Here is a 16924-nt window from a genome sequence, read left to right as displayed (position 1 = left end):
ATTGACTAATGCTTGGGTGATTCCCTCGTAGACGACTCCCTATATTACAGCAACACGTGTCCTTTTCTCCTGCACCAAGCATCCCTGCGGGGGCCTACCATGATGTAATATCTGGCATCCATTGTCCTTGAGCCAGCACATTTTAAGAGGTAGGGTCGGAAATCATGCCAATCCAAAACTCATGTGGGTCACACCATATCAAATCTCACGGGGTCCATTGTGCTATTTTCATGACATCCAAGCATTAGTCAATAGGCAAACGTAGGAACATAGATACCCAGCAATGAAATATCACGTTGTCCATTGTGCTATTTTCATGACATCCAACACGTTCATAAGGTGAGTACATGGAGAAAGAAGGGAAAAACAGAAGACAACTTTATCCATGACTTTTTAGTGGGTCCAAAGATAATTTCAACGGTGTGTGTCCTATCCCCTTATTCTCAGCGGTGTGGTCCACTTGGAGTTATGGATGAGCCTGGTTTCTAATGATCGTCTTGCAATGATCCGTGGCAAATCATGAACTGAGTAGATTTCAGACAAACATAACGGCAGGCCTATAAGTATTTATGTCGCACCTGCAGCCTCACTACAATTAAATGTGGGGGCAGAGGACACGTGTCGGTATTACAGGGTGAATAGTTCCGGAGAGAATCCCCTTATCATTAGTCTTCCTCATGACTCCCTCCATTTAAACCTCTCTCCCTCACAAAAATCCACTCTCCATTTTTGTAAAATTCCTCACATTTCCCACCACATCACCCAACCATGTTCTTTTTCCCCTCTCAATTCCACACTTGAAAGTCCGATCTGATCTGATGCAATCAATTGGCAATTCAAATTTGATGGAAATTGAATCAGTCAAGTGTGAGTGCTGTGGATTGAAAGAGGATTGCACCCAAGATTACATACGCGATGTGACTGCGAAATTCGAAGGGAAATGGCTATGCGGGCTGTGTGCTGAGGCTGTGAGAGATGAGGTAAATAGAGATGGCAAAAATGCTTTCGGGGTAGAAGAGGCTGTGAGGAATCACATGTCCTTTTGTCGCAAATTCAAGTCCAACCCAGCTGTCCGTGTTGCCGATGGGATGCGGCAGATGCTTAGACGGAGATCGGGAGATTTGTCGTCATCGTCGTCCAAGAAGTTCATTAGATCGACGAGCAAATCGCAAGTAGGAGATGATTCGTCGGTTTCCTATTAAGATAGCCTCTCTCTGGAAATAATCTCAACCATCCATGGATAGTTCTTCTTTTTCTTCTTTTTCTTTTTTACTTCTTTTTTTCCTGTGTGTACAGAGGATGTGATCCCAGTGAAGCTTGGGCTTCATTTCAGTTTTGCTTTAGATGGTCTCTTCATTTCAGTTTGTATTTCATGAAGGGCAGTGACAACTGCTAAGACAATGGAGTGAGGTCCTGCCCACTCGTCAGGTTGGGGCCTCCATGAACATGCAATCAGAAAAAAAATGCTGGTCTACTCATCAGGTGGTCCACACATGTATTAGAAAAATAGAGGATAAGGAAAAATTCGAACAAACGCTCTCTATTAATCGTGCTTGCTGTTGTGGATTCTTGGGCCGGGACATCTCAACCGTGGCCCCCAGCTTACAAGTGGCTAGGATCATGATCTCGTAGTCATAACCTCTCAAAATTGAAATCCATCCAAACTACTAACATGGTACTAAAAAAAAAAATTTATTTTTCATTTTCTATTTTAAAATATTTCAATATTAGCGGAAAACCCTCTGCACTAAAAAAAATAAATAAATAAAAAAGAAAAAAAGAAAGTCTTTTTGAGACGTCATCTTTTTATTTCAAATGAATTTTCGCTTGCAGAAAAATGGGTATTTTTGTGGAAATTGGCTAGTCCCATGTGCATCTCCACACACGAATTCATTAACGAACCATGCTCTAGGACATCCAAGCCCTTTGTAAGGTTAGGACCATAGTTAGCAAAACACCACACCGCAAAAAACAACGGTCCCAGGAATGTTTGGGTTCAAATAATCGTCTTCGATCATTAAAAGATAGCAAAAAAAGGTCAAAAAAAGTAAAATGGCCAAAAAAATTCGGAGACTTAATACAGTCCAATTTGATCAAAGAGAGTAAAAAAGATGGCTATACATGTACATATATGAGCATGTAATATCTAAAAAAAAATAACTGAAAGTTCTACATGCATAAGCAGTTATATAAAGGTAACCCAAAAATCTTCACCATTTACTAGATTGTATCAATGGTGTTTTTAAAAATAGCCCCAAAAACTTTCAGAGTAAAAAAGTGTTACTTTTTTCCTATCTTTCTAAATATGTGGGGTTTTAAAAGTTCAGTAAATTATATTAGTTTTACTTCTTTTTTTCTTTTTAATTTTTAAGTTCAAATGGGAATTTTGGGGAGTATACACGTTGTAAATAAGCCAAAACTGTAAACTATGGGACAGTCCAAGCGTACAGGGAAAGAAAAGCAGTTTCTTAGAGCATCTATTGTGTCTGAAAACGTGAAGCCTACCAATTGATGACCTGCTTTATTTTTGCAGTATGATCCACGGTTCTGTGATAATCATGAGATATGGACAAACGTGCGAAGGTTGTCAGGTGTGCCCGCTTCTAGAGTCAGGGCAGCGCCAGCAGAAGTTTCTACTTGGTCGCTCATTTTCTTTATTTTCTAATTTTAGTACAATTACTTGGTACACCTATGAGAATTTTACTACACAAAATTCCTCAGAAATTCTGATTTTAGTAAGTAATGCCTGGACCAATCAAAATTTTGGATAGTGCATTTTTTTAAGGCGGAGGTTACCTAAAAATGCATGTTATAAAAAGTGGTATAGTTCATCATCACAGACTCATGTAGTATGTATATGACATCCAACACGTCCAATACATCCAACCCACCATCCACGGTTCTGTGATAATCATGAGATATGGACAAACGTGCGAAGGTTGTCAGGTGTGCCCGCTTCTAGAGTCAGGGCAGCGCCAGCAGAAGTTTCTACTTGGTCGCTCATTTTCTTTATTTTCTAATTTTAGTACAATTGCTTGGTACACCTATGAGAATTTTACTACACAAAATTCCTCAGAAATTCTGATTTTAGTAAATAATGCCTGGACCAATCAAAATTTTGGATAGTGCATTTTTTTAAGGCAGAGGTTACCTAAAAATGCATGTTATAAAAAGTGGTATAGTTCATCATCACAGACTCATATAGTATGTATATGACATCCAACACGTCCAATACATCCAACCCACCATGATGATCATATGAACCAAAACCTCACCAATTGAAATATCAAATGGGTTGTAAGTGAATTTGGGTGCTTTTGAGTGGTATACACTTTTTTATGGTGTGGCTCATCTTATGAAGGTATCGGTTAGCACATATAATCATTATGCAGTGTGTCTCTTAGAGCAGGTTGGCACTCATAGATATACCTGTTTGACTCCAAATTTCGTTAATACGTGTACATGATTCGAAGCATGCCAGAGCCTAATTCGGCTTAATTCAAACCGAATGCCTTTAACCCTAAGTGTCGAGATAGTTAGAAAGATCATAAGCATGAAATTGCCCGTGTTGGGTCCATGGGCTATGTGTGCAGAAGATTGGAGGAGCTATATAATGGAAGTTGCGTCCTAGATTTTGCCACTTTCAGTCGAACCGAATATAGTCTTCAGTTAGACCAAACATGGTTTTTGGTTTGACCGAATGTGGCATTCAGTTGCAGCTGAATTAGCATTTTTAATGTCTCAGAACGTTGTCCTATTTTAGCCAATTTCGGTGGAATTAAAGGTGGATTCCGTGGGACCGAAGGTTACTGAAAATGTGCAATTTATTTTCCAGCAACTTGGGACCTCAAAAGTTAATTAAAGCATGTTCAATTAAGGCTCTTAAGGCTTTTGAATGATCAAACAAGGTTTTCCTTATTAGGAGTAGATTATCTAGAGGTTCAAGGTCTGTTTTCGATCAAGGTTAGGGTCACCAGGCACCTCATTTACTTATTTTTCACTTTTTGATACTCTAGTCTTTAGCTTCCATGGACTCAACCGATTTCCTAACACATAGACGCACATGAATGACAAATAAAGTGCACAAATAAGTACACTCACAGAGTGATTGTCTATGATGCAGAACTAAACAATTCGACCATATATTCATCCACCTATAAAAGAGATCAGGTGATTTGTAAAGGGAATGGTTCGTCAATCTAATGAATTCCTTTTACCTTTCAGTCGAAATGTCTTTTTCTCATAATGATAGTAAAGATTGATTGACTAATACAATGTGAGAGTATAAGGAACTGAATTGCATTAATAAAAAAAAGAATAAAAACTTACAAAAGATAACCATCAGTAATCCATTGACTAAGGCATAGATAGTGATGTTTTAGAGCTAAGGTCTTCCTTTATCTAATGACTTGGGCATAGACGAAGGGAATTATACTACTCATAAGCTAAGTTGGTCCTAGATAGAAGTATAGGCAGACTGGATTACACAACCTAGACTGAAGCTGGTCCATTATGTAGGATTATCTGGGATTATATTAGATATCATTAGTTGTACATTTGTCATATATATCATTAGCTTTATTTGCCATATCTATAATTAGCCATGTATAGAAATACTTTAATTAGGATTGGTTCTAATTAGATTTTATTATAAGATTTCCTTATATACACATGTAAGTTCTTTATTTAAACCCGATTTGAGGTGAAGTATAATATAGAAAAAGCAATTGGAATTTCTCCGATTCCAGACATTATCATGTTATTAGAGTCATTGATCTGAAATCTTCATACAGTCCAGATTTCTCTTGGTGCATTGCTGCACAACAGTCCATTCTTCTTCTACACGATCAACAGATCCAGCGGAGGACGCTGGTCCTTTACCGTTCCCATCTTGTTGCAATCAAGGTTGTCCTTTTTTTTTTTCTGTTCACAGATTGGGGCCACTTTGCCCGACTCACATAGCGGTATATTTTTCATCTTTCATAACTGTGGTTATTTTTCTATGGCATCAATGAATTCCTCAAATAAGATTAAGAAGATCTGTCATGCCCTAAACTCGGAAACCGAGCTCACAAAATTTTCGATTGCCGAATCCGATGCCGACAGCTTCCGTAGTACCCCATTCTCTGCTCTCGGCACCCATATACCAGGTTCTGATCTTGAGATCTTATAAGGAGGATTTTTAACATGAATTTGATTCGCAATAAGCATAACCATAAACATAACTCATAAACAACAACCAACAACATTATCACAAATCCACTAAGATAAAAAACTTTGAGTACAATGCATAAGGGAAATACAATATCGATAATCAAAAGCTTTAGAAGCTCTGCGGCACGCTCCTGCTACTGCTCAGTTATGGTTAGCATCACTTGCACGCATTAATTGTGCATAAGCTTATAGAAAGCTTAGAGGGTGGTGAAAGTCTGTGCGTAATATAAACGTACTCAGAATGCAATGTTGGAGTAATGTGAAATATACTAGTAAGTCCATGAATGCAATCAGCTGTACTAAGGCTATGCGATGCAAGACATGAATGATATCGGCCATATCAAGACTATGCGAAGCAAGGCATGAATGATATCGGCCACACCAAGGCCATGCGATGCGAGATGCAACTCAAGCACACTAATCCTCATCCAAATCCACAATTAATGCAACTCATCACTAGCGCATCAAATATCAGTACAGTTCTCACTCTGAGTAATCACTAGGGTTTAGTACACTCCAAATGGCACTACACCTTCCCCAAGCACGCAGTTCAAGTGAGAGTAAGAAACCTCAGTATCTGCCTAGCCAATAGTCTGTCAATACCTATCTGGCACGTCGATAGCAAACTCATTTATGAGCTGGTCAAACTCAGCCTAGTAATTGCCCCTAACCCTCGGGCGGGTAAGGCCACACCCCCTTCTAACCGACCACGACACAGTAGGAAACACGACCTCCTGGTATTTGACCCTCATGTGCACATATATCCACTTGGTCTCAACGTTGGAGTCATCCTCTGGTACCATCGGGTTTAGGGAATTTCACCCAGGGACATCTATGACGCCCCGATGCTAGTAACAATATTTTCAGTGTCCAATCCTGTCATCCACGTTATGTTTGTGGAGGCTATGGCCCTGATGTTACTAAGGCGTATAGAAATCATATCACACAAATGCGAGATGCATAAATCATACTATCCAGTCATGCAACAATCCTTCACATACAGCGCGCTCATGTGGACAACTCTTATCAAGGAGTCTCATAATAATCTGCCGAATAGCATGTGTTATGATCAATCACTCCTCATATCAAACATACATATGATGCGCACGGGCATGGATCGTGAAGTTATACTAAGCATGTTATATGATGATGATGTACTCTCCTCATATTAAAGATAGGCCTAGATGGCTACTCATATCAAGAATGGGCCTAACAATCATGGGGGGTGTAACAGTTTGGGTTAGCCCACTAATGGAGGTGAGAATGGGCCTAACAAAGGGCCCTAGGGAGAGTTACAATGTGGACATTTAACCATCATTGCTCTTACAATGTGGATATCAAATCATCACTGCTCCCAAAGCATGGCCCATCATAAAAATCATTACATACATCGTGGTGGAATCACACATCACATCGGTCCTCATATACATCACTTTGGGCCTCACACAAGGGCCTCACATACATCGCATTAGGCCTCACTCATGGGCCTCACATACATCACATTGGGCCTCATACAAAGGCCTCATATACATCGCATTGGGCCACATCCAATGGGCCTTAAATATATCACAATGGGCCACGTCCCATGGGCCTCGAATATATTACAATGGGCCACATCCATGGGCCTCTCATACATTACACCAGGCCTCACTCATGGGCCTCATATACATTACATTGGGCCTCACCATATGGGCCTCACTCATGGGCCTCATATACATCACATCGGGCCTCATTATATCGGCTTTATACATCACATTGGGCCTCACTCATGGGCCACATATACATCAAGTGGGCCGCATCACATGGGCCTCATATACATCAAGTGGGCCGCATCACAGGCCCTCATATACATCAAGTGGGACCCACCATCCTAACTGGACTATCTACACCATTCATCATTTTTAAAGATCATTTAGAGCATTTCCAAAAAAAAAAAAATGAATCCTATCTCAAGATCATCTGGACCATACCATAAATAGCAGTGGAAATAATGATTTCCACTGTTTAAAATTCCCAGGGCCCACCATAACGTTGATTTTCATCCAATATGTTCATAAGGTCTCAAAGACCTGAATTAAGAGGAAAATAAATTTCATATTGATCCAAAGCTTCAGGAACCCCAAACGGGTTTCAATGGTAGGCGTTTAATCCTCCACTGATTTGTAGTGTGGTCCACCTGATAGATGGTGTGGACATAGAACATATACATCAGCAGTGGGTCCCACCGTCCTGCCATCTGGACAGTGTGGATAAGACCCATACATCAGGGTCGGACCCACAGAACTTGCTGACGTCAAAACATCAACTATCTAGCTGGTGGGACCCACATAGATGGATGGTTGAGATAAAACACATATACTAAGGTGGACCCCACTGTTCAGCAGCTGTTGAACGGTGTGGATCAGGCCCACACATCATGGTAGCCCGCTCAGCACAAAACAAATGGACGGTATGGCTGTAAACATCATGGTGCGTCCCACAACACACCGTCCAGGGACGGACGGTGTGGATGCAGAATATATACATCAAGGTGGGCCCCACCCCCACATGTGCCACACATGTGGGGTGGGCCCCACACGTCCTGAAGGAAATGGACGGACGGTGTGATATAACATATTCCTCATGTTGGAGCCACAGAACTTGCTGATGTAATGCAGCAGCTAAGGCTACTAGCCGTCCAACAGATGGACAACTCAGATATAACACATGCCTTATGATCAGACCCACCGTCCAGAGGTCTGGACATTGTGGATCTGAAGCACAAATATCGTGGTAGTCCCCACGTGGGACCCACATACTTGTTGATGTCATTACAGTAGCTGTGCTGCTCGTGGGGCCACAGATGGATAATCTGATATAGCACATACCTGATGATTAAGCCCATAGCCTGCTGACGTCAATACATGAGCTATATAGCTGCTGTAGGCACACTAGCTAACCTCCTTTCTCAACAAGTGGGTCCCACATGGGGCCCATCATAATAATAATAATAATAATAATATTATTATTACTACTTTTGTTAGGAGCTGTTGTTAGACAACAGCCTGTCCAGCAAAACATGGTTTGTCCAGCCCATTTCTTGGACGATTGGGGCTGGACGGTGGAGATAAAACCCAAACTACATAGTGGGGTCCATGAAAATGGGAGAGAGAGAGAGAGAGAGAGAGAGAGAGAGAGAGAGAGAGAAACGTGTGAAGGGGAGGGACCCGCCACTATGGGCCCTCCCTTTACTCAATACAATGCATTCATCAAGTGGGTTCCATCACAAGTGGGCCCTCAAATAAAAATCAACGGTAAAAATCCTAAGATCGCCCACCGATTGCACTCCTTCTCGATCCTTTAGCTTCCTTAGCTCCTTGGCTTTGATTTTGATGGAGGATGATGAAGTATGGATGGATAGGATGAGAGATTGGGTGGTAGGGAGTGGTCCACACTTGGGGTTCTCTCTTAGAAAGCTTGGACGGTCACCTCCCTTGGGTTGCTTGGGAAATGGATTGAGAAAGAGAGAGAGAGAGAGAGAGAGAGAGAGAGATGTGTTGTAAGAGAGAGGTGATGGGTGATGGGTGTAAGGAAGGGATGGGTAGAGAGAGAGTGAGAGTTGACTTTAGATGAGAGAGGTATAGGTTGCCATGCCTTGTTGGTGAGAGAGGGATGGGCTAGGTATGGGTTGTACTTTGATTGATTGATGTGATGGGTTGTAGAGATTCTCTTGGGATTCGCAACGCGTGACATTTATCTCAAAATAAATGCGGGTCCACAACTCCTGGCCTGGGTATCACATCGGTGCATGAGATGCGGCGTTGGAACCGGGGCGACGGCGCGGTCGCTAGGGTACAAGTTTCGAGTCGAGTTAACTCAAATATACAGGATGCGACTTAACGTGCAAACGCCGATTATAAGTCACGGGTCGCTAGAATTCGATGGAGAGGATCAGTACGGACTAAGATACGGGCCTTACATGATTTATGTTAAGTTGGATGGGAAGAATTTTTCCTTATGGCAATTTCATTTCAAGCATTTTCTAGCAAGAAAGAGCCTTTATGGCTATGTGGATGGTTCTATGGGAAAACCAACCGATGAAAAGAACTCATAACTTAGACTACCAATAATTCAAAGGTGGTCACATGGATCCTTAATAGTGTTGAGAACAACATTGCAATTAAACTCACATCTTTCAAGGCAACATCAGAAATATGAGCTTACTTGAAAATGTGTTATCAGCAATCAAATCATACTCGTAGATATCAAGTAGAGTACGAGTTGTCAAAACTAGAACAATGATCTCTAAGTGTCCAAGATTTTTCTTCTAAGCTTATATCCCTTTTACGTGAGATTCAACTTATAGATCCAGTGATCCCTGCCACAGTAGTAGAGACAGTGAAGACACTTCGAGAAATAAGTAAATTGATGCAATTCCTGTATAAACTCCATCCGAAATTTGAGCCAACCCGGGCTGCACTAATGAACTGACCTCAACTTCCATCTCTTGAGGTAGCCTTATCAGATTTAATGGCATAAGAGACACATTGGAAAACCATTACTTCCATGAGAGAAACTATTCCTGATGTTGCCCTCATTACTCGCAATGTTATGGGAAGGTCACGTGACATGTCAAAAGTTAAGTGTTATAATTGTGATGAATTTGGTCATGTAGCTACTTGTTGTACCAACAAGAAAAAGCCTATTATATCATCTGATACAAGTATTCTATTTTGTCGATACTGCAAACAAGAAGGACATGACATAGCAAACTGCCCAATTCGACCTCCTTTACCCCCTTAGTACCAGCGACGTGGACATGCATTTGTGGCATCTCCTTCTGAGAAGACTGATTCTTCCTCTTTTGTCTCACCCTCATTAGTACAGCCAAATCTACTTTCTCCACAACAAATTCTCCAGGCTATGGTTTTCTCAAGTTCTATAGGTAATATTGACTCTACCAAAACCTAGTATATTGATTTGGGGACTTTTAATCACATGACTGGTGACATTTCTTGTTTAACTAACTGTGTTCCATATAGAAGCGTGGGTTCCATCTCTACTGCAAATGGCAACCAGTTTCTATATCATATATTGGTTCCTTAAAAGTTTCACCTTCATCATCTCATAATTTCTTCCTTCAAAAAGTATTTTATGTTCCCAAGTTATCTGCTAACTTGGTTTTTTTTGCCCAACTCGTTGAGAATAACTGTTTAGTCTGGTTTTCTCGATTTGGTTATTTCATACAGGATCTAAAAACAGGGAGGCTGATTGGGAAGGGCCATAAGAGAGGGCGGTTGTTCATCCTGGAGTTTGATCATGTTGTTCTCTAATCCAAATGTTTCTTTTTACCATCTTCTAGTGACATTTCTTTTGCTAATAAGTATTGGAAATTATGGCATACTCATTTAGGTCATCCTAATTCTAAGAATTTATTATCCTTGTTTAAGTTTGGTCTGTTAAATGATGATATGAATATTAGTCCTAATTCTATTAATATGACTTGTGTTAGTTGTAAACTATGTAAATCTATTACATTACCGTTTACATTAAGCAACTCTCGAGCTCCCACCCTATTTGATCTTGTTCATACTGATGTCTGGGGTCTATCTCCTATTATGGCTCCTAGTGGTTCTGTGTATTATATTATCTTTGTGGATGACTTTTCAAGGTACACGTGAATATATTTCATGAAACACAAGTCAAAAGCCTTTTCTTGCTACAGTAAATTTTCAACATATGTAGAGACCTGATTTTAAAAGAAAATTAAGATTCTATGATCAGCTTTTGGTGGTGAGTATATCTCTTCAGAATTTTAGAACTTTTTTAGTTTGAATGGTACTATACATCAATGGTCTTGCCCTCACACACTGAAGCAAAATGGCATAGCAGAACACAAAAATAGGCATATAACTGAGATGACTACCACAACGTTGAACTATATAAATGTTCTTAAATTTTTATGGGCTGAGGCAAAATCAACAACGGTATATCTGATCAATCGATTACTGAAAAGGCCAAGCTATATGTCCTCGAGGGGGGGTGAATAGGACAATGCCAAATAAAAACTTAAAACAACGGAATAATAAAGAAAATGATAGCCAAATTAAATAATAATGCAGGAAAGAAAAACAACCTCAAAATTCAGATCTTGAGAGGTTGATACAAACGTTATTCTAAGGACAACCTTACACCAAAAACAGAGTTTATGGTAGGACAACCTTATTTCTAGAAAGGTCTTTGTATCAAGTCTCAAATCGAAGAGGAATACAAAAATAAATATGAACTGAATTGAAATAACTTGTAATTAAAGATGTATTGTTCTAGGGACAGCCATACACCATAAAAATGGCAGGGCAACCTTGCTGGAACAACTTTCAAAATGAAATTGAAAAACAAGCTTATAAAGGAATAGCAGAAAGTAAATTCTAAGCTATTACAACATTCTCACAAAGCTTGAAATAATTACAACATTCACCACCATACATACATCCCACAAAAAGAATAAAAACAATTAAAAGAATAAATCAATCAACCACAACTCAAAGGATTTATAGTGGTTCGCCTGTGTGTTCACCAACTGTTATCCAACAGCCACACAAAAAGCTACTCCACTCCTAATATCCTCACACCGGGGATATTAGCGTTCACTAAAGATAGGTTTTCCCAGGTTCACCCAAAACCCTTACAATTGTGTCTTTGTATGTGGGCTTACACAATTAAAAAAACCCACTTCGAGTTTTCTGGCTTTCCTCGGATAACCAATATAACAAGATTTTTCCGCAAATCTTGAAAGAAACCAAAAATAATAGAAAGGAATTTACAATATGTAAAATACCGAATATCTCCTTCGTTGTAGCACCGGTAGAACCAAATCAAAGTAGATGATTGAATGTCCAAGTTCAATGTCCAAGATTGATTACAATGGTTCTAGTTCTAATAGATTTTAAATTAAACCAAATAGGGCTTGCCTTAATTGATTTTGATTCCAAAGAAAGGGAATAACAATTCCTCTTTTCAAATCAGATTAGAATAGTAGAAACAAAATCAATTAAAATAAAGCTAAGGAAAGAAGATATTAAATAAGCACACTTAGCTTAAATGGAGCACAGAATTATCTCTCAGAAGTTCGACGAAGATTGGCTTGAATACTATAATTAAATCGATGATTTCTTCTGAGATTCGTGCACTATTTATAGGTGAAAAGATCTTGTCTTCGACTGGTCTAGAGTGCTCTACGACTAGTCGAAGCTCTAACAGATATTTGAAAGATTAGGCGGGATAAGCTCAGACCGTTCTACGACTGGTCGTAGCCCTCCTACGACTGGTCGTAGGTCACCTACGACTGGTCGTAGGTTCTGAATATCTTCGCTGGACTTCGAGTCGTAGATTCTACGACTGGTCGAAGATGCAGAAACACTGTTCCTACGACTGGTCGAACAGATTCCAGGACTAGTCGAAGGCTAACAGATTTTATCCGAAATTTGTAACAAACTTACGACTGGTCGAGGAATTTCTTAGACTGGTCGAAGTAAGTCTAGGACTAGTCGAAGAAGGCCTAGGACTAGTCGAAGAACAGACCAATCACATGTAAAATAACATTCGGTTTATGTATCCGAAATGACCTACTTCTAAGGTCATCCTATGGTCAAACAAACCTCAATCATGAAGTATGGACATTGAAACAAGAGACCATGAAGAATGAGCCTTGAAGTCTTGATGAAGATTAAACCTTGAAGTAGCTCAATCTTGAAAGTGGCTTGAGTTTCAGCTTGAGTCTTGATTTCAGCTTGACTTTCAACTTGAGTCTAGAGTTCAGCTTGAGTCTCAACTTGAGTCTTGCCTTGTACTTTCTTTTTCTTTTCAGCTTGAGTCTTGTGAGCAGTTCTTACATTTAAGAGTCTTGTCTTGTGATCAGTTCTTTCATTCAAGATCCTGAGTCTTGTACTTGAGAGCTTTGCTTGATGTGAGCTTAGCTTGTTCATGTATGTTGATCCTTGAGAGAGCTTCACTTAAGCAGGTTATATATAACATAACAGTGATTTTGGCACCACAAATTTGACAACAAACAGGGATATAAACTATAGCACTTACAATCTCCCCCTTTGTCAAATTAGTGACAAAAACACATAACCAAACAAAAGTAAAACAACTGGTTAATACATGCAAATCAATAAGCAACATTAAACATTCAACCAGTTTCAACATTCAACAAGATCAAACATATATTCTTCTTAACACCCCACTCCCCCTGAGTAACATAACCAATGCTACTCCTCTCACAATCACATTAACAACAAACCATTCTCCCCCTTTTTGTCACAATATGACAAAGGAGAACTAAATAAAGGAATGAGAGTAAACATGAGGAGGAAATAGAGTATAGCAAAAGAGACATAGAGATACTCAAGATAGCATCACAGATATCCAGCATAAAGATTACATTAAGAACAAATATCCAGCATAGAATCCAACTCAAACTCAATCAAACAAGAGCAAAGTAATAAAGTTATTACATACAAAAAGTCTCATAGAAACTAGTCAGAATTAGAACTTGAAGATGGAGCAGGAATAGAAGGATCAAGTTGGTGCATGCCTTTGTTCAAGCGCCTTAGATATTTGCGCATATACTTGAATTGCAAATCATGAGCAACAGACATGTTCTCCAACTTAACATTAATATTCTCAACTCTACCTTCTAATGCACTCAGACGTGCATCAAATGAAGAAGGCTCATAATCTGGATCATTAGCTGAGTCAGAATCCAGTTCCTCAAAAATATCATCCATATTAATATCAACACCAGCTTCTTCAGGACCACCACCACCACCACCTTGTTCAGGAAGCAGATCCAACTTCATCTTATTAATATTTGAATTGTTGAAGATCAGATGATGGATAGGTGCTTCATCAACAGGCATATCGACTAACATGTGAGTAGCCAATACAGTCATAAAGTATGCAAACGGAATGTCACTATGACCAGGATGGAGGCGAAACTGAAGAATGAAATGACAGATTAAGGAAGGCAAACAAATCTGAGTACCATTTGAGATAGCATGGATACCATTTGAAGTGAAACCCGTGCTCCACGACTGGTCGTGGGTATCTACGACCGGTCGTAGTACGACTGGTCGTGTATACTCACGACTGGTCGTATAAACCCCAAAAATTTAATTTACTTACAATTTACACAAAAATTGAAATTTAATCTAGCAAATATATACAATAATATACAAGAAGGCATAAATTATCAATTTAAAATGCACATGCCAAGATCAAATTTAATCTTTTTGAACCTGCTTTTATCAAGAGGTTTTGTGAAAATATCAGCACGTTGATCTTCAGTAGGAATATATTCTAGAGATATAACTTTTTCTTCTACTAATTCCCTTATATAATGAAATCTAATGTCAATATGCTTAGTACGAGAATGCTGAATAGGATTTTTTGAAATATTTATCGCACTGGAATTATCACAGTGTAATAACATAGAATCCTGTTTAATTCCATAATCACTTAGCATTCGTTGCATCCAGACAAGTGTGTACATGCATTACCAGCTGCTATATCAGCTTCAATTGTTGAAAGTGATATAGAATTTTGTTTCTTACTAAACCAGAAACTAGACAATTTCCAATGAAAAACAACCACCACCGGTTGATTTTCTATCATCTAGATTACCGGCCCAGTCAGAGTACCCAGCTAATTTAACATTGGTTTCATGAGGATACCAGAGACCGAGATTTACAATATTTGCGACATATCTAATAATTCGCTTGACAACAATCAAGTGAGATTCTTTTGGATGAGATTGATATCTTGCGCAAATACCAACACTTAGAGAAATATCAGGTCTACTAGTTAAATATAACAAACTACCAATCATACTCGATAAAGTTTTGAGTCAACATTTTTACCATTAGAGTCTTTTGAGAGTTTCAGGGTAGTACTCATAGGAGTATCGAAATTCTTGCCATTCTCAAATCCAAATCTCTTAATTAGATTCAAGGCATACTTAGATTGAGAAATGAATATTCCTTGATTGTTGCTTTACTTGCAATCCAAGGAAATAAGTCAATTCCCCAACCATGCTCATTTCGAATTGTGATTTCATCAAATCTGCAAACTCAGTAGTCAAGTCAGTACAAGTTGATCCATAAATGATATCATCAACATAAATCTGCACCATTAAGATATGATCATTATGTTTTTTAACAAACAGAGTTTTATCAACAGATCCCATTTGAAAATTATGACTTAAAAGAAATTTCGTTAGTTTCTCATACCATGCCCTAGGTGCTTGTTTTAATCCATAAAGTGCCTTTTTAAGCCGATATACATGATCAATATTTTTGGAATCTTCAAATCCCATTGGTTGTTCAACATAGACTTCTTCATGTAAATCGCCATTTAGAAAAGCACTTTTACATCCATCCGATAGATCTTTATCTTTTTAAAACATGCAATGGATATAAATAGTCTGATAGATTCAAGACGTGCTACTGGTGCAAAGGTTTCATCGAAATCAATCCCTTCAATTTGAGTATAACCTTGTACCACCAGTCTAGCCTTGTTTCTAATTATATTTCCACATTCGTCAGACTTATTTTTGAAAATCCATTTTGTTCCAATGATGTGTTTATCTTTAGGTCTTGGTACGAGATACCAAACATCATTTCTTATGAATTGGTTGAGTTCATCTTGCATCGCAACAATCCAGTTCTCATCAGTAAGCGCTTCTTTTACGTTAGATGGTTCAATTTGGGATGTAAAACATACATAATTACATATATCCTCAAGTTGTCTACGGGTGCGAACACCGGTGAGAGGGTTTCCAAGAATTTGTGTTGTTGGATGATCTTTAACAGTCCTTAACTCAGAATCAGTCTGATTCGATGAAGTATCGGGTTTATCAATGATTAGTACTTCATCATTATCTGAATTAGAAGTTGGTGTGTTTAAATGATCATCAATGACAACATTGATGGATTCTTGAATCACACCAGTCCTTTTGTTCAGGACTCTATAAGCTCGACTGTTTAAAGAGTATCCTAGAAAAATACCTTCATCACTCTTTGTATCGAACTTTCCCAAATTTTCACGATCACGTAAAATATAGCACTTGCTGCCAAAAACTCGAAAGTATTTAACAGTAGGCTTTTTATTGAACCACAATTCGTAAGCCGTTTTATTATTATCTTTTTTAGTGTAGACTCGGTTAATAATATAGCAAGCTGTGTTGACTGCTTCAGCCCAAAGATTTTTAGAGAGCTTCATGCTATTCAACATGACATTAGCCATTTCTTGAAGCACCCTATTCTTCCTTTCTACAATTCCATTTTGTTGTGGAGTTTTGGGAGCAGAGAATTCATGTAATATTCCTTGGTCGGTACAGAACTTCTCAAAATTGCTATTCTCAAATTCAGATCCATGATCACTACGAATTTTACTGATTTGAGAGGATTTTTCAGTTTGAATCCTTTTGAGAACTTTTCTTACTTCTTCAAGGGTTTCAGATTTATCCCTTAAGAAGACTACCCAAGTGAATCTGGTAAAGTCATTAACTATTACCAAGATGTACTTTTTACCACCACGACTTTCCGTCTCGGTAGGTCCTACCAGTCCATGTGGAGAAGTTCGAGTGGTCTTGATGTGGTATTTGAATTCACCTTTTGTGTGAGTTCTTTGTTTGTTTGCCTATCCGGCACTCACCACATATTTTATCTAA

The 16924-nt window shown here is 38.9% G+C and overlaps 1 protein-coding gene across 1 annotated transcript; it reads left to right on the top strand.

The window, feature by feature from the left end:
* Nucleotides 1-675: 675 nt before the first annotated feature.
* On the top strand, nt 676-1343 carry LOC131233655 (uncharacterized). The gene has a single exon (XM_058230446.1). The coding sequence runs from the start codon at nt 819-821 to the stop codon at nt 1200-1202; it is 384 nt and encodes a 127-aa protein (XP_058086429.1). The 5' UTR covers nt 676-818; the 3' UTR covers nt 1203-1343.
* Nucleotides 1344-16924: the final 15581 nt, after the last annotated feature.

The sequence above is a fragment of the Magnolia sinica genome, chromosome 18, assembly GCF_029962835.1.
Source record: "Magnolia sinica isolate HGM2019 chromosome 18, MsV1, whole genome shotgun sequence".
In the NCBI taxonomy this organism is placed as follows: domain Eukaryota; kingdom Viridiplantae; phylum Streptophyta; class Magnoliopsida; order Magnoliales; family Magnoliaceae; genus Magnolia; species Magnolia sinica.
The sequence above is the reverse complement of the archived record's forward strand: the minus strand, read 5'-3'. Positions and strand labels throughout refer to the sequence as shown.